The sequence below is a fragment of the Salarias fasciatus genome (genome assembly GCF_902148845.1).
Source record: "Salarias fasciatus chromosome 23 unlocalized genomic scaffold, fSalaFa1.1 super_scaffold_20, whole genome shotgun sequence".
NCBI lineage: Eukaryota > Metazoa > Chordata > Actinopteri > Blenniiformes > Blenniidae > Salarias > Salarias fasciatus.
In genome coordinates, this window is record NW_021941230.1 from 7,245,293 (window position 1) to 7,263,797 (window position 18,505).

General features: G+C 46.8%; 1 protein-coding gene across 1 annotated transcript; it reads left to right on the top strand.

The window, feature by feature from the left end:
* Window positions 1-646: 646 nt before the first annotated feature.
* Window positions 647-17,746, top strand: LOC115383615 (scavenger receptor cysteine-rich domain-containing protein SCART1-like). Its single transcript, XM_030085747.1, has 8 exons — window positions 647-704; window positions 3,300-3,428; window positions 4,041-4,355; window positions 7,638-7,642; window positions 15,514-15,790; window positions 17,261-17,296; window positions 17,660-17,669; window positions 17,737-17,746. The coding sequence occupies exons 1-8, from the start codon at window positions 647-649 to the stop codon at window positions 17,744-17,746; spliced, it is 840 nt and encodes a 279-aa protein (XP_029941607.1).
* Window positions 17,747-18,505: the final 759 nt, after the last annotated feature.

The window sequence follows — 18,505 nt, forward strand, 5'->3', positions numbered from 1 at the left end:
GTGCTGCCTGCTTTTAATTAAAAAAATGACTGCAATTCTTCTTTTAACAGCAAACTATGAGCCTCATTAGATAGTAGTGATGTATTCAGTTTCCATCAACCTCTTCTCCACTGCGGCTCTCAATACCTTCTCTCGGGCGGACTGCCTTAGGAAGTGGATCAGTACGGGTCTGGCTGGCTGGTCCTCATTCGGCGTCGGGGCTGGTGTTTGGTGCATTCTTTCAATTTCAAACTCTGCGTCGGGAACTATCCCCAGACCTTTGCTCAGAACTTTGTTGACACATTCTTTCAAAGTGCCATCAGCCCCGTCTTTCTCCGCCAGTCCGACTAACCTCACGTTGTTTCGTTTGCTGTGATTCTCAAGCGCCCACAACATGTCTATCTTTTTCCTCATGGATGTTGTGTTTGTCACCAGGCCCTCGGTCATGTCTTCCAGGTCGGAAATTCGCCCCTCCGCCTCCTCCATCGTACCTGTAGACTGCTGACCCTTTCAGCTCAGTGGTGGTTTCGTTGATCATCAGAACATCAGCGGCTACTTCTGTCAACTTGGCACTCACTTTGGTTATTTCAGAAAAAAAACTTTTTCCATACTTATGTTCTGCTCAGCCACGTTGTTCTCATTAGCGGCTAGCTTGTTTCGAGTAGCCATGCGGGTCGTCTCCTTGAAATACTTCGATGTTGTTGACATCTTGTACTGCCAGAAGGGTAATCCAGGTGTTAAATGTTTTGGGGATCAATTCACTAAATATTTTTCTCAAGACAGGTAGATAAATAAAGGTTTTAGGCCAGTACACACTACAGGATTTTTTCAATTTTTCCCGATTCAGAGACCACACATTAGAAGACAACAGAGGACAGATTGCACCCGATCTTCCTGTCCTGATCTTCTAGCGTGTGGTGTCGCTCTGGAGCAGAACACACACTAGCAGATTCTTCATCAGAGAATCGGCTCCTCACTCTTCCAGATCTCGCGTAGTCCAACGTGACTTTTTGCGGTTTGCCTTCATTGCTGTGTTTACATTCATCTCCACTTTTAATAATAAGCGGAGAACTCATTCATTCCCTCAGTTCATTCATTTACATCAGTATCACTCCTTCAGCGCAGACCCCCCACCCCCCCACCCCCACCCCACCCCCACCCCACCCACTGTTGGGACCTTGTCACGAAATTTTAATGTTACAGTACAGAAGAGGGAAACATATTTTGAGATAATTTTCTTATAATTTATCCTCCACATTTCATGATAATTCAGCTTATGTTCATGTTTTTTTTTTTTTTTAACTTTGGACTCCAGAATGGAGCAGTATAGAAATAAGTTATTAGTAGCAGTCTGTGACAAAAAAGGTACTTTTTTTAATCACCAAATATCTTAAATCATTCTTTTTGTCCCCAGATTGGATGGTTTAAACCAGAATAAAAACATGTTGAAGTTTGATTCGGAAAAGTTTCATGATACATCCGCTCTGTCTGCTCTGACGGCACGAGTCAGTGGAAAGTTTTTTTTTAATTCCGCATTCTTCCGTGATTGTTAATAATTGAGATAAATTAAAACATTGGCCTTATTGCAGGACTGGCAGAGATGCAGATGAACGTATTAGATCGGAGTTTGGGTCTGAATGGAGGAAATGCAGTACATCCAGGAGTGATGAGGATTAACCACTGCACTACTGAGTTCTGACTTTTCTCTTTTACTGTCATATAGTGAATATATTTCACAGACATATATTCATGTCTCCATCTCTGACAGCTGAGAAGGGTTTTTTTTTTTCAAGCAGCGGCACCTGAAGACAGAGCTGTTCAACCAAGGGAGCTCTATTCCAAGGGTGTGGACAGGTCTAACCGGAGCTGATCAGCTCCTCCCAGAGTGCACCACACACCACAGGATTTGCGATCAAAAATATTAAACATGTTCATTATCTACGATCTCCTCTTCCGACGCCTCCCGAGTGGCTCCGACTAGAAAAGATCTCTCGGAACACATCGTACACTACAGGAAGATCAGACCCAAACTCATTTGCATACTCCCGACAGTCTGACCCTGTCGGCTTCAGTCGGGAGGAGAAGATCGAGACAAAATTCGGCCCGATCATCCTGTAGTGTGTGCTGGCCTGTAATCCATTAAATAGGTAGTGGTCTGAGCTCCTCCACAGCGCAGCCATCTTGCCCGGTGTACCCACGTGACTCTCCATCATTGATTTTACTTTTTGTACTAATTGTTTTGAGGAATGCATTAACTGTTGTGCAAAAGTGAAAAGTGATTTGAGGAATGAACCAAATTATTGAATTAGACTGTCATGTATCGAATGAAGAGTTTTGTCTCAATACTGACCCCGGTGGACACCACAAGCATTTACCTAGCAAGAAGACTGACAATCTCTCATTTTGAGAAGTTGTTGTCGGTTGTTTGAGTAAGTTTTCCTCCAGTGTGAAGCCACACCCCTGATATCAGAACTCAAGTTTATTGATTAATATTTCATGATTTATTGTGTAAAATGCTTTTTCAGATCAATGAACTCTGGAACTGCTTCATTCTTTTGTCTGTGGAGCTGCTGATTCTCTCCATGAACTCTGTTAATGCAGCGATGTGGATCTCTGTGATCTGAATCCATGTTGACTTTCAGGCAGCCGTTTGTGTTGGTCAATAGATTCATCCAATGAAAACTTTTTCTATGGAGTTGGAAAACTTGGGGAGTAAAGAAACAGGCCGGTAATTATTGATCTGGTGTCCAGTGGAATGACTTCAGCTGTTTTCATTTCTTTTGGGAATTCACCAGTTTGCAGTGACAGATAGCTGATCGTCATATTGCTACCATCCCAGTCAAAAGAAAAACCCTAAACCAGCACAAAACTAACCTGCTGCGACTCCAAAACCTGCCTGAACCACATCATAGTTTTCAGACGTATTCCCAGATTTAGTTTCTCTGGTCCCGTTTACACAACAGCGTTTCAAGTGGAAACAAATCGATCCTGAGTTTTTGTTTTGGAAAAGTTTTCCATTCATCAAAACAAAACTTTTGTTGAGTTTTGGCCCAGTCTGGATGCTCTTGACCTGAGCTGGACTCTTCATACGTTCAGCTCATCTTCAGATCAAACATGTTTCATTGGAATGTTGACTCTGATCTCAAGCTGCATGATTAGAAGTGAGAATCACTAAAACCTAATGAATACTGAACTCTCTCAATGTTTCCCCACAGGAGTCCGTCTTGAAGACAGAAACCATCCAGCTGGTAAAGAAAGTCCTCAAAGATGAAGAAAGACAGTGAGTCTTTATTCTTGCTGACTTTGTGCTCTTTGCTCAGAGGCTGATGATGAGTTCAGGCTGGTGGGAGGAAGCTCTGGCTGTTCAGGTGGAGTGGAGCTGAAACACCTCGGAGAATGGAGACCAGTGGACGATGACGACTGGAACCTGAAGTTATCAAATGCAGTCTGTGAACACCTGGACTGTGGCTCTGCTGTTTCCATGAAACCAACATCTGAGTCATCATACAGATCTGCGTGGAGTTTTGAATATGAATGTTTCAAGTCTCTGTCAGATTGGAAGAATTGCTTCTGGCCCTCTTATGCTTCCTCTTTCTATCTCACATGCTCAGGTAAGACCAATGAGGTTTCATTAACTGCATGTTCTTAACATGGTGAGTTCAGACAGAAAGCTTTCAACATGACATCGCAATTGATCAAGCATTGAAGATTCAAGGTTTTTATTTTCCATTTGTTCACATAAACCATTTCTGGTTGTCGGTACAATGTTTTTGAGGTTGTCGCTGCAGTGTTTGTGATGGGGTTGTAGGTACAGTGACCTCCTGTCACTGCACTTATACACATGCACACAGACAAAATAATGGTTCCGTTTCAGTTGTCATCAGTTTCACTGTCAGGGAAAAACTGTTGTGAAAACATGCTTTGTGTGTTCTGATCCTGTCTTCTCTCCTGTGTTTGAGAGAGTAGCCTCAGTGTTTGTGGTTGTAGGTACAATGTTTTCTGAGGTTGCAGCAGCCATGTGATGGGGTTGTAGGTACAGTGACCTCCTGTCCTGTGTTCAGACTCGGTGCGGCTGCTGAATGGATCCAGTCGTTGTTCAGGCAGACTGCAGGTGAAGACGAACCCGTCTGACCAGACCTGGTCCTCAGTGTGTGAAGCAGACCTGGACCTGCAGGATGCACAGGTGGTGTGTCGGGAGCTGGGCTGTGGGACTCCTTCAGTCCTGCAGGGGGCGCTCTATGGAGACGTGCAGACTCCCAGGTGGAGCCCAGAGTTCCAGTGTGGAGGCCATGAGTCTGCTCTGCTGGACTGTAGAAGCTCAGGCTCAGCTAGAAGCAGCTGTTCACCTGGTAAAGCTGCTGGACTCACCTGCTCAGGTAGAAGAGGAGCTGCAGCTTTCACTTCTCTTCTCTTCACACTCACTTCATCCTCTCACTCTTCTCTCTCTGCTCTGGGTTCAGGTGAGGAGTTCAGCTTGGTGGAAGGAGCCAGTCGCTGTGCAGGAAGTCTGGAGCTGAAACATCTTGGTGACCAGAGACCTGTGGTGGGCCGTCTATTCACCCTGAAGACAGCAGCTCTCATCTGTGAACATCTGAACTGTGGCTCTGCTGTCTCTATACAACCAACAAATGTGTCAGATCAATCTATGTGGAGAATCTTCCCAGAATGTGTTCAATCTCAATCTGATCTGTGGAACTGTGTGGGATCATACCGCTTCTCTCGCACCGTGAAACTCACCTGCTCAGGTATGTTTTATTGACTATAAAAAACCGAATATTTTTTTCCTGGTTTTACAGCAGATTTATTTTCTGCTGCTAAATAATTACTTGGTAAAGCAACCCTTGCTTCACTTTTGGAAAAAATTAACGTGTTTACATATGTCAAAGAATCTGGATCGCTTTAGAATGGAAGTTTAAGATGCATGTTAATTTCTTTATTATAAAACTGAACATATGATTAATGATATTAATGGACACCTGACAGATCAAATTACAAATGGGAAACACTACATTAATCTAGTTTATTGAAATGTTGTTTGGTAATGTGAGAAAAGACACCAGTTGATTTTTTGTATCTAACTGTAGCTAACATTTCAATAACGGTCTTTACTTCCATTTAGTTTAAAAGCTGTCTGAATGATCAGGGCTCTCTATGGCTGTATCTCTGTCACATAAAATGACGCACTTCACACCAATACGGTTCCTTCTTTCTGTAAAAAAACTCTATGCTCTGGTCAGCTCCCTGGACTCTGGAGGAGGAAAAATCAGCCGAAAGGGTGAATTATAGCCACAGAAACAGGCATAATTTTATCAGTAATGGTGTAAAAGGAGTAGGAAGAAGAAAACTTATTTAATCCTGCCCCTTCACAACCCCTTGGCAACACTACATGGCAGCAGTGCACACGCAACGGCTCCTCTCTGTCCCGATCGTGTTTTTTGTGCTTGAAACCAGTGTGTATCTGCTCGTCCTCGTGTCTTCCCATCCCAAGGCCAACTTACTCCCTTAAGCTTGTGCTCGACATCCGCAGAATCGTATTCAGCAACACACTTAAGCCAGAAATTCCAACGGACGTGCAAAAGCTCCGCTCCTATGGTCCACTCCGGAGGCCTGCTCAACCTCTGACCCTCACCCTTGCGGTGAGCCCACAGTGGAAGCGCCACAGGCGGAATAATACCCCTTTCCCACTGCAACAAGCGAGTCGACCCGTGTTTTTGACCCGCTAATGATCGCCTTTTAGACGCCTTTTCCACTGCCTGCAGACCCGGATCTAGCCACCTGCTGGAGAGTCGCGTCGCTGCGTTTTTCCGCGCTGATGGCGTCCCACGTTGATGACATCATCAGCGCGACGGAGCAAAACAAAAGTAAACAATGCAGCGGAACACAGTCCCCGTTACCTGTAGACAAATCTCCTCTTCCCCACGGATCAAGAGAAGCTCTCTGGTCTTGCTATCTTGCCAATGCTGGGTCATCTTGACGAAGGATATCTCATGCTGTGTCCAGAAACAACAAGTAGTGCGTTAACGTAGCCGCGCTGCGTTGACGTAATCATGTAAGTTCCCGGATGTGTCCCTCCCACTAAAAGCCGGTAGAAATCTGACCCGGTAAATTCCTGGGTCGACTGCAGGGTTTAGCGACCCGGGTCGAAATGCCGATTAGACCCTTTCCCACTGCCTTGAGGAGCCGATTGTTAGTAGGTTTAAACGGGTTTTTTGGCCTTTGGGAAAGAGGTGTAAGAGGAAGCAGAAGAGGGTTAAGCGCAGAGGTATCCCAGCTAGGCTAGCTGCTAGCCCTCATCGGCCAGCTATTCCCACCATCACCCTGGCTAACGTAAGCTTGCTGGACAACAAACTGGATTATATCCGCCTTCTTCAGATGTCAAAGATGTCTGATTCAAAGACTAAGTGAGTGCTGTGTCTTCCTTTGTGGAAACATGGCTCAATGATAGCATCCCGGAGTGTGCTATCCAGCTAGATCGGCTAACATGCTACCAGGCAGACAGAGCGCTCATCGAGGGGGGGAAGACTCACGGCGGGGGACTCTGTGTTTTTACATAAGTGATGCCTGGTTCCGTGACGCTGTTGTAGTCTGCAAACACTGCTCACCACTTGGGGAGTTTATGATTATTAAGTGCCGGTCATTCTACCTGCCAAGGGAAATTACAGCTGTTTTGCTGGCAGCAATATACATCCCCCTGGCTCCACCAACAACAGGAGCGAGACACTGAACGAACTCCATCAGCACATCAGTGAACAGCAGACAGCCCACCCTGATGCCTTCCTCATTCTGGCTGGGGATTTTAACCATGATAACACAAAGAACGCGTTTCCACAAATCCATGGACATATTAATTAACTTTCCCACAAGAGGCACCAATATCCTGGACAATGTTTTCACCACACACAGTGGAGCTTAAGCCTCGTTTCCACTGCGCAGCTGGTGTTGGTACGGGTTAGGTCAGTTCGGTTCGGGTCGGTAAAAAGCGTACCAGACACAAATCAGTTTTGCGTTTCCATGCCGCGGGGTTACGGTTGTAATGTAGGTGGGGTGATGAATGGTCACAGGAAGTGATGTCATTACGCACCGGCAAACGTGCCAGAATTAGCGAAACAAGACATCAGATGGAGTAGTGGAGGAGCTCAGAGGAGCTCTGCTCAGCCCCTAATGTTTCAATACTCAAAATTACATTTCAGTGAAGCGTGAGGCTGTGTTTTGGTCATGGAAATTCGATAACAAATTAGGAAGTCATGGAAAAGTCATTGAAAATCATAGGTGAGAAAGTGTCTGAACCCTGTTGACACAATATAGATTTTATATTGTAGTGGCAGCTGCAGCGGACTTACAGTGGGCCTACCTGAGAGGCGGATCCCCCGGGGACTTTTGTGGAGGGACGCTGGGGTACGGGGTGTTTTCCAGGGTGAAAGGTTGTTCTTGTTCTTTTTTTTGGGGGGGGGCGCAAGATGTTGCGCGGATTATGAAACACTTTGAGCTGAACCATCTGTGACAAACGTGTCAGCAACTGGATATTCGACTGAGTCTCCGTTTCCTGGAATACTACAATATTATGGTCACTGTGGAACCCCAAATCAACCATGGACACTTTATTATCCAAGCATTCTGTTGCTCTAAAACATATCTGTACATATTTCTGTATAGTATAGCTCCAGTTATATTGTAGTAGTAGTAGTAGTAGTAGTAGTAGTAGTAGCGTTATATTTTAGATCTGTTGCATATTAAATTAGATCTTTTCTTCTTTTACATTTCTATTAATTATTCTTTATTTGAAAATTTCCTCATTTATTTGCACCCGTTTGTTCTACGAGCCTCCATAACTAAATGTCTCCATGGTGAGATACAGTCTATTCTGTTCTATATGAAACATAGATCTGCTCATAACTGATTAACATTAATACATTTTTATGACCGACAAAACTGTTTGCTGTTAAAGGTTTAGTTTCAGACTAGTCTTAGAAATTGTGCAGAGACTACATGCTTGTCAACCTGAGGCCAGCTCAAAAGAAGAGTTGGTTGATGACAGGAGGATTGTTTCATAAGGCTGTATTTAGTGACAGTTGTGTTTAAAGATGTAATGGGGTAAGATTAAATCAGTACTGGCTTCTTCCTACATGTAGATGACACTGGCTCCAGCTTACCTTTCGCTCTTCAACAGCAGTCAGACTGATGTGTGTGGTTACATATGGGGTGTGAAAACTGTTTTTGTTGGAACGGAAATCAAAACCACCAGTTGTTGAGTTGCTCCTGTGTAACGCTGGGTTCTCAGGGTCTGGACCAGCAAAGAAACCCGCTGCAGGAATGTCTGAAGGCCTGGCTCTGCTGCGCTGCTGAGAGGCCAAATCAGCCTCATTCAGCCTCACTGCCGTGCTTCATCTTCAAGGAACTGCAGATTTAGACACCATTCCTCCTACTGCTCCTTCTGATGGATGTGCCGTTCATCACGCTGCAGCTCCCAGCTCACCTGAATCCTGGATTTCTGTCAGGGGCACCATCAGGTCTGGTTGGTGCTCCAGCCTCCTCCTGGTTAAAAAGCAAAGGGGAAAAGAGAGCAGTTAAACATGGCACTGCCACCCACACCCTGCATCCACCCATTAGACACTGTGGTGGCAGCTGGTGGAGACGTTCTTGGACAGTAGCATTGCTGGATGTTATTCCCAGGGTGTAATTGCAAAGTGTGGCCTACCAACTGACTGCTCTGCACTTTTTTAATGGACTCAATATTATCTGTTGTTGTTTGTCAAGCAGTTTTTGTCACTTCAACAGTTTGTGTTCACTGTAACACTGGACGAGAGAGAGCTGTTCAGCGTAAACATCCATAGTTCACAGAGCAAACTGGAACTGCAGAAACAGCAGCATATATTTATTTCTGTGCTCTGCATCAATTTTACTGCACACTGGGCCCTGGATCCAGCTGGAGCAGCAGTGGTGAACATATCTATGTGCTTTTGCTTGATAGAATACCAGCATGGATGCTGAATGGTTTCCTGCAATATCTACAACATGAACAAGGCTGCTGCTGCTTACCTCAGAGCTGCTGTATGCTTCATAACACAGGACAGTCCGGCTTGAGGTGGAGTGGATGCTCCATCCTGCTGGAGGACATGGAGCGGATGTTTACGGTGCTGCACCTCCCTTCTCCACCCCTGGACCCAGAGGAGGAGGACTCCTGGTCCAGGAGTGACTCCTGTCTTCCTGCAGAAGCGTTGCACAAACAAAACTTCATGCAACACGACAACGCTACATGGAATATGATGTCTAGCTGGGTGCAAACTAACAAGCTTAGCCGTGTGCTAATGCTAACCAGCTAGCGCACTGCTTGGATACAAATTCAAGACAAAAACCAAACATTTCACTTGTGGATAATTGCATGGTAACACTGGTGCAGTCCTGGAGTTTTTCCATTCCTACTTGTCTGGTAGGACCTTCTCTGTTCAACTGGGAGACTTCACCTCTTCTGCAGCCCCCCTCTCCTGTGGGGTGCCACAAGGTTCCATCCTAGGCCCCATTCTATTTCTCCTGTATATTCTGCCCCTAGGAGATATCATAGAAAAGCACAATATCTCCTTCCACTGCTATGCAGACGATATCCAGCTATATCTCCCCTTTAAGGCCGATGACCCCACTGCTCTCCAGCCTTTGCAAAACTGCCTGTCGGACATTAAGGCGTGGCTGTCAGCGAATTTTCTCTTCAACGAGGAGAAGACAGAGGTCATTGTGTTTGGCAAAACCCCTTCAGCACTCAACACCAACACCCTGGGTTCTCTTGCCAGTTACTCTAAGTCAGCGGTTAAGAATCTGGGTGTGTTCTTAGACAGTTCTTTTAAGTTTGAGCACCAGATTAGTGCAGTTGTGAAAAGAAGCTTTTTTAACCTGAGGACCCTGGCAAAGATTAAAGCGTACCTTCCCCAGGCAGGGTTAGAGCAGGCCCTCCACGCCTTTGTCACATCCCACCTGGACTACTGCAATAGTCTATACACCGGCATAGGAAAAGCCCAACTTCACCGCCTGCAGTTAGTCCAGAGCGCGGCCGCTCGACTCCTCACCTGCACTAGAAAACACGATCACATTACTCCGGTTCTTGCTTCCCTCCACTGGCTCCCCATCCGCTACCGCATTGATTTTAAAATTCTCTTAACAGTTTTTAAATCTCTGCACCACCTTGCCCCACCGTACCTGGCTGATCTTCTCCTCCCTTTCACCCCGACCAGAGCGCTACGGTCGGCTGACCAGCGCCTCCTTGTCATCCCCAGGTCGAGGTTGAAAACTAGGGGAGACAGAGCTTTTTCTATAGCGGCCCCTCGACTCTGGAACTCCCTTCCCCCCAACATCCGAGCAGCCGAGTCCGTAGGGATTTTCAAATCTCACTTGAAGACGCACCTCTTTTCGCTGGCCTTCAATTAGGTTTTAGTTTGCTTTTCTGATTCTTTTTATGAATTTTATGCACTTTTAATGTATTTTTTGCACTATGTGAAGCACTTTGATGCAGCTAAGCCGTTTGTAAATGTGCTCTATAAATAAAGCTGACTTGACTTGACTTGACTTGGTGGTTGTACAGTTCAGAGTTTTAAAACGTATCACTGCTACCTCACCCGGGCGGCCGTGCCGTCCACACAGCCTCATCTGCCTTCACTCGCCGGTCTATGATCATCAGTTCAGTTCATGGCGTCAAACCACCGCCCGTTCTTCCTCAGGATCCCGCTGCGGCTGTTGTGATCCTTTATTTTTCTGTAATCTCGCCTCAGTTTCTTGCATTTTGCGCGGTGCTGACAAGGGCCTGGAGCCGACGGAGAGCAGCCACTCCAAGACGACACAATGTGTTTTTTTCCCTTTTTTCCCATTTCTACCAGTGCCATTCAGTTCCGTTGAACCTCCTCTGCGGTGATGGAAAGCAGCCACTGCTCCTCACGTGAAGACCAGTGTTCAGTTGTGACGGAGTCACTCTGACGGTGGCCGCGGCGCAGCGCTGGAGCTCATTAAAACGCACATTACACTCACCTGTGTCTTTTCTCCGTTTGTCTGCTCCGTTCCCCGCATAGTTGGACATTGTTATTCACCGCAGTAGTCGTGGGTGCACACTCGACCACTGCCAAATCATCCTCCTGCCATAATCTTTCACCCTGCAAACTTTTTCACCAGTATTCATGTCCCATTCACATCCTCCCACAGTCAAACCGAGCGTCGTGTTCACTTCCTGTTTATAGCCGTCAGATGGGGAAACCCGGAAGTGACGTCATGATGACGTCACCGAAAGGTGCAAAGTTCGGCATGAAAATAATTTATTTTTGTTTTGGACCTATTTTGAGATGCAGTGGTACGACTATTTGGTTCTGTGTATTTTTTAACAAATTACCATGAATTTATTATGGGGATTTATTATGTTTTTGTGGGAGAAAACTGTGATTCCCTTGTTAATTACCTGAGGGGAGGGGCCTGTGGCGTTAAAAGGAGGCCCACCTCCACCTGTGAAGGGGGTGAGAGTCAGACTTCCCTCTGACTGAGAGAGGGTGGGAGCCTGCCAGTGTTGGTTTTGCATTGTTACAGTGGAGGTGACAGAAAGCCAGTGAACTTTGTAAGAATTTTCTTTTTCCTTCCTATTCTTTTCTGTAAATATTGTAAATAGTTTTTGAGCTCCTTGTTTTTTTCTGCACTTTGGGATTACGTTTGGTGAAATAAACCAACTCAACATCATCATCACCTTCGGCTGTGCCATCATTTCAACAACAGACAAGGATCCGCATCACATCAGTAGACTTTTTGGAAGGGTTTGCGGAGTTATGTGTCACCGGTGGAACAGATCGTCACCGATGGCTGGCTGCTTCGCGGGCTAGCTAGAGTGGCACTTGTCACGGACCAGTCAGCAGACAGGGGTGTTCAAGTCCCTCCCTACCATATCCGGCACAGTACGGGTGGTGCCTTCTCACGAGCAGGACCGAAAATGGTCGCGGTTGGTCACGGCTCATCACCCTTATGACATCATCACTGGCAATGGGATGGAACTGTCAGCCTCTCTGACCCGACCTGACCCAACCTGACCCGTACCGAAACTGTGGAAACGAGCCTTTACACAACCACCCTTCTCCACCAAATCGGGGCCTCAGACCACACTACTGTTATGCTAATAACAGCATACAGGCTGTTGGTTAAAGTCACCAGACCTGTTAAGACAATCCGTGTGTGGCCGGAGGGGTCGTCAGTGGCACTCCAGGACTGCTTCTCCACACTGGACACTGGACACACTGGAGTGTATTCAGACAGGTTAGACACCTTCAACGACACCATACACCTCCAGGAGTACACAGAGACCATCACTGCCTACATTGGGAAATGCATGGACGACGTCACAGTCTCCAGAACATCTCCACTCGAGCCAAGAGAAACCATGGCTGACAGAGGAAGTCCGCAGGCTCCTGAGGGCTCGAAATGCTGCCTGTAGAGCTGGAGACGAAGCAGGTCCAAGGACAGCTAGTGCTAACCTGTCAGGAGGTATCGGAGAGGCCAAGAGACAGTACTCCAGGAAGATAGCCGATCGCTTCGGTGACAGAGACACCAGGAACCTGTGGTGAGGGATCCAGACCAACTATAGAGTATTTGCAGCTGACGTCACACACCCGTCCTCACAATGCACACCGGGCAGTTGCCGCCATGTTGGAGTGAAAACTAACATTCAGGCGCATGACGCTCTTTCACTATTCGAGAGGCTTATGCGGCTAATTTTGGTCAGAGGACAGCATGAATAGATGGAAAATGACCACAAAACGGTAAGGACATAAAATATGTTTTGTTTGGAATGAATAGCTTTGAGATTTGGTGAAGAAGTGTGAGAAACATGCAATCTGAGGTGTTGGTTGTGAAATACGAAGATCGGTTTTGGGTTGTTTTTTTTTTGCCCCTGACGACAGGTGGTCGGCTCAGAGAATATTCTGCCCGACAATCGGTATTGTCCCAGTGCTCCCACAAAGCCAGAAACAAAATACTTGTAGGAATCCAGGGTCTTGTACGCCGTCATTGCTGCTTTTGTGTGCACTGAAGAATTGTCAATTAGATAACAGTAAATGTCCCTAAATGTCTTCTTCGCTCACTTTGAGGCCGACAACAACACCCCCAGCAGAGAAAACCTGACCTCCTCCTGACGACCAGGTGTTGACGCAATCCCTAGATAGTGTGAGAAGATCCCTCACAGGGACCAACACAGCCCCAGGTCCTGACAACATTCCTGGTCGTGTCCCGAGAGACTGCTGAGGAGCTCACCAATGTTTTCAATGGCATCTTCAACATCTCACTGAGCCATGGGCTGTTGTCTCCACATGCCTTAAAGCCACCACCTTCAACATCTCGCTGAGCCAGGCTGTTGTCCAGACATGCCTCATACCCATCAACACCCTGGACCCCTACCAGTTTGCTTATCGTTCCAACTGCTTGACCGATGATGCCAGTTCCACTGCCTTCCACTCAGCCCTCACCCACCTGAAGACCAAAAGCTCCCATATCAGAATGCTGTTCATCGACTTCAGCTCCGCATTCAACACAATCAGCAGCTCATCTCCAAACTGGACCAGCTGGGACTCAACACCACCCTGTGCAACTTGCTGCTGGACTTTCTGACGGAAATACCACAGTCAGTTCGGGTCGGCAGCAACACCTCCAGCACCGTCATTTTGAACACGGGGTCCCCCAGGGCATGTGTGCTGAGCCCCCTCCTCTTCAGTCTGTTGACCCACGACTGCACACCTACACATCCAGCTCAAACCTCTTCATTAAGTCTGCTGATGACACAACTGGGGTGGATCTCATCAACAGCAGTGATGAGACGAACTACAGGAGTGAAGTGAGCCGCCTGGCCACGTAGTGCCAGGACAACAATCTCCACCTGAACGTGGAGAAGATGGAGATTGTTGTGGACTTCAGGAGAGAGCATGCCCAGCATGCTCCACAAATCATCAACGGTGCTGCCGTGGAGGGGCTACGGGGTTGTGGCCGGTATGACTGAGGTGTGTGTGCGTGTGCTTGTGTGTGGGTGTGTATGTGTGAGTAAGTATGTGTGTGTGTATGTGTGGGCAATTGGACAGGTATGTATATGAAAACATAGTGTGGTGCCTGGTGGGGGGGTGGCCCCACTGCATCTGGTTTCTTTTGCTCCTCCTGATGCACAACCAATGTAACATCTTGAAGGCCTCTGAGGCAACTGTTGTTGTGATACTGGGCTATACAAAAATAAATTGATTGATTGATTGACGATGGGTGTGTGCTTCTTGGGTCGGTGGCTCTCTGGCTATGGTCGCCGTCAGCCCTGGTCCTGGGGGCGGGTGCCGCTCCTGCCCTTGTCCTTCATCGTGGGGCTCCTGGGTGACGGGGGTGCAATGACATCCCCGGACCCAGGGGGGCCATCTAAGTGGCCTCAATCACTGCAGCCTTCGGTGGCTCGTCTCTCAGTCTTAATTGCACTTAGTCATCTAACATTACCAAATACATGCAACACACATCCGGGGAACTTGGCACGCCGTGTCAGGGGTGGGGCTGCTCGGATAGGTGGGACTGCTCGTTTGTCCTCATTCACGGTGTGGTGTGATTACTGCCCCTCAATTTTAATCGCAAACAACATATACTTCCTCAACACTCTGAGTGGGGGAGAAGAGGGCAATGGGATCTTCTGCACCCCTGTTTCTGGGTCCCTTCTGGTGGGGGGGGGGGGGGGGGGGGCTCGGCTCCGCCTGCCCCGGGGATCTGGTTCTGATAGTAGAGGACTGACAGTGGAGGTCTGGAAGGAAGGGTCCTGAGAGTGGAGGGCTGCAGACAGTCTGGAGTAAAACTTTGATGCAGTTACTCCCATTACTGCTCGTTATATATCTATGGCCTCTACACTTTATATATCTGTGGTAGTGTCATGGTTTGTGCTGTAAAAGTGTTGCAATGTCTGAGGACAGATCATATGTCTGGAATATTCAATCTGATTTTCAAGTGTAATCCTGGTCAGTGATCCATGTTTTTATCAGATATACCTGTAATGACATTACACTATTTTATGTGCTGTCAAGGATTACAGTTACATTTCTTTCTTCTCCTATTTAATAACTCTGTTACATGTGATCCATTTCTCCCCAATGCTGGTGTTTAGACTCAGTGCGGCTGCTGAATGGATCCAGTCATTGTTCAGGCAGACTGCAGGTGAAGACTAACCCGTCTGACCAGACCTGGTCCTCAGTGTGTGAAACCGACTTGGACCTGCAGGATGCACAGGTGGTGTGTCGGGAGCTGGGCTGTGGGGCTCCTTCAGTCCTGCAGGGGGTGCTCTATGGAGATGTGCAGACTCCCAGGTGGAGCCCAGAGTTCCAGTGTGGAGGCCATGAGTCTGCTCTGCTGGACTGTAGAAGCTCAGACTCAGCTAGAAGCAGCTGCTCACCTGGTAAAGCTGCTGGACTCACCTGCTCAGGTAGACGATCAGCTGCAGCTTTCACTTCTCTTCTCTTCACACTCACTTCATCCTCTCACTCTTCTCTCTCTGCTCTGGGTTCAGGGATCGATGAGTTCAGGTTGGTGGGAGGAGCCAGTCGCTGTGCAGGAAGCCTGGAGCTGAAATATCTTGGTGAACAGAGACCTGTGATGGAGTATCTCTTCACCCTGAAGACAGCAGCTCTCATCTGTGAACATCTAAACTGTGGCTCTGCTGTTTCTATACAACCGAAAAATGTGTCACGTAAATCTATTTGGAGAATCCACCCAGGATGTTTTCAATCTCAATCTGATCTGTGGAACTGTGTGTCACCATGGAGCTCCTCTCGTATCTTGAAACTCACCTGCTCAGGTATGTTTTGTTGACTTCAAAAAATGAATATATTCTGTCTGGTTTTACAGCTGATTAATTTTCTGCTGCTAACTAATGACTTGGTAAAGTAACTATTGCTTCACTTTTGGAAAAAAAAAATTGGCCCATACGGTTGGTACCAATGTGGCTAGAGTTGCCAGGAGGTTTTGCAACACAAGGACCAACTGACTTCAGGGCTCCACTCTCATTTTTCTGTAGGGGGGTCTCCCTTAGCCTTTGTCACTCCCGTGGCAATCACAAGGCAGTGGTGTTATTTCACCCACAGGGACATGCAGACAGGGGGAGACATGAATTGAAGTGTGATCAATTGTGAGACAGCTGGTGTCCCCACTAATCAACAGCTGCCCAATTGTTTTATGTCTGAATCTACATATTTAGACATAAAATAATACCCTAAGAATTAAAGTATGGTCACATGAAAAGCTGGAAAATTTGTAGCCAACTTGAGGTATAGTCGATTTTAAATAAAGTGTTGGAGCCTTGGAATTCTGTCCGTCTCCATCCGGTCCTTTGATTCTTTACTTGGTATGAAAAATGCCAAAACAGCTGACTTTGGATTATTACCATTTATTTAAGTATAGCCAGATGTAATGTTCAGCGCGCTGGACCTTATGGGAAAAAACATGCAGGACAGTCCCCTGGGTATCTCGCCCCGAAAGGATCCTGGTCATTCATTGAACAGACCTTTAGTTCCATGTTCTTGTGGGCTGGCCCTGCCCCGACAAATAGGTTGGACTTCATTCGCAATTGGGCAATTTGGTGTTGATGTCAGCTACCAACTGAGAGCTGATGTCATTGTCAGGGATGTTTGAGACATTACTGTGTGAGTGTTGGTATCTCTGGAACATGTTGGTATGTTTACACTTTGGCAGAGCATCTTATAGACTTGGTGTACTTGTCTCAGGGAAAAGTGTCACAACAGCCTGATGTGCAGTTAATATAGCTGTATCTTTTACTTCATCATGGCAGTAGTGGTAATAAAAGAATATACCCCAACAAAAGCTCCAATGAACAAACCTATTCTTGCTTGAATTTCAAAACCTTTGTATCAACTTCCAGTCCTGAGAGTAGAGGACTGATGGTGGAGGAGTCCTGACAGTGGAGGTCTGGAAGGAAGGGTCCTGAGAGTGGAGGCCTGCAGACAGTGTGGAGCAAAACTGTGATGCAGTTACTCCCATTACTATGGCCTCTATGCTTTATATGTCTATGGTAGTGTCATGATTTGTGCTGTAAAAGTGTTGCAATGTCTGAGGACAGCTCATATGTCTGGAATATTCAATCTGATTTTCAAGTGTAATCTTGGTCAGTGATCCATGTTTTTATCAGATATACCTGTAATGACATTACACTATTTTATATGCTGTAAATGATTACAGTTACACTTCTTTCTTATCCTATTTAAGTAACTCTGTTCCATGTACTCCGTTTCTCCCCAACCCTGGTGTTCAGACTCGGTGCGGCTGCTGAATGGATCCAGTCGTTGTTCAGGCAGACTGCAGGTGAAGACTAACCCGTCTGACCAGACCTGGTCCTCAGTGTGTGAAGCAGACCTGGACCTGCAGGATGCACAGGTGGTGTGTCGGGAGCTGGGCTGTGGGGCTCCTTCAGTCCTGCAGGGGGCGCTCTATGGAGACGTGCAGACTCCCAGGTGGAGCCCAGAGTTCCAGTGTGGAGGCCATGAGTCTGCTCTGCTTGACTGTAGAAGCTCAGGCTCAGCTAGAAGCAGCTGCTCACCTGGTAAAGCTGCTGGACTCACCTGCTCAGGTAGACGATCAGCTGCAGCTTTCACTTCTCTTCTCTTCACACTCACTCCATCCTCCCACTCTTCTCTCTCTGCTCTGGGTTCAGGGGCCGATGAGTTCAGATTGGTGGGAGGAGCCAGTCGCTGTGCAGGAAGTCTGGAGCTGAAATATGTTGGTGAACAGAAACCTGTGATGGACCATCTCTACAATGTGAAGACAGCAGCTCTCATCTGTGAACATCTGAACTGTGGCTCTGCTATTTCTGTACAACCAACTGTTGTGTCAGATCAATCTATGTGGAAAATCAACTCAGAATGTTTTCAATCTCGATCTGATCTGTGGAACTGTGTGGAATCATGGAGTTCCTCTGACACCCTGAAACTCACCTGCTCAGGTACATTTTGCTGACTTTAAAAAAAACAGTATTTTCTGCCTGGTTTAACAACAGATTAATTTTCTGCTGCTTCTCTTTTTTTTTTCACTGAAACCAGAGATGAGCTGATTGGTCTCTCACAAAAACCTCAAGTCAACAAAGATCTGAGGATAAAAATACCACAACTGCTGGAATTGAACTGAGTTTCTACTGTTTACTCCGGTTGACCTCTAACCACTAACTTTAACTATGAACTAGAGCAGTTTTAATTCGTTTTAGACCAGTAAACATAGATAAAAAAGACATGGACAAATACAGTGTCTCATCCACTCAGTGTACTGACAACTCTCACTCTCTACAAACACAAAATGCTCTTGTGATTACCTGCTGAAGTCTGTGCTCAGCCTCAGTTAATACCAACAACGGTTGTTGCTCTGGACAACCAGGAAGCAGTCACTGAAGGAGGAGCTGTGCTCCATGGAGGTGAACCTTACTGGTGCCTGATCAGCTGGAAGCAGGCAGGTCTTGATTCACTATTGGGGCTCCTTTGGTTTCCTGCGCCCCCTGGTGGACACAAGG

Bases quoted from the DNA above. Each gene is read 5' to 3' on its own strand.
- LOC115383615 (XM_030085747.1), top strand. From the start codon at position 647: ATGCGGGTCGTCTCCTTGAAATACTTCGATGTTGTTGACATCTTGTAC. The intron at 705-3,299 runs GTAATCCAGGTG...CTCTTTGCTCAG, and splicing joins CATCTTGTACTGCCAGAAGG to AGGCTGATGATGAGTTCAGG. The intron at 3,429-4,040 runs GTGAACACCTGG...TCCTGTGTTCAG, and splicing joins GAAGTTATCAAATGCAGTCT to ACTCGGTGCGGCTGCTGAAT.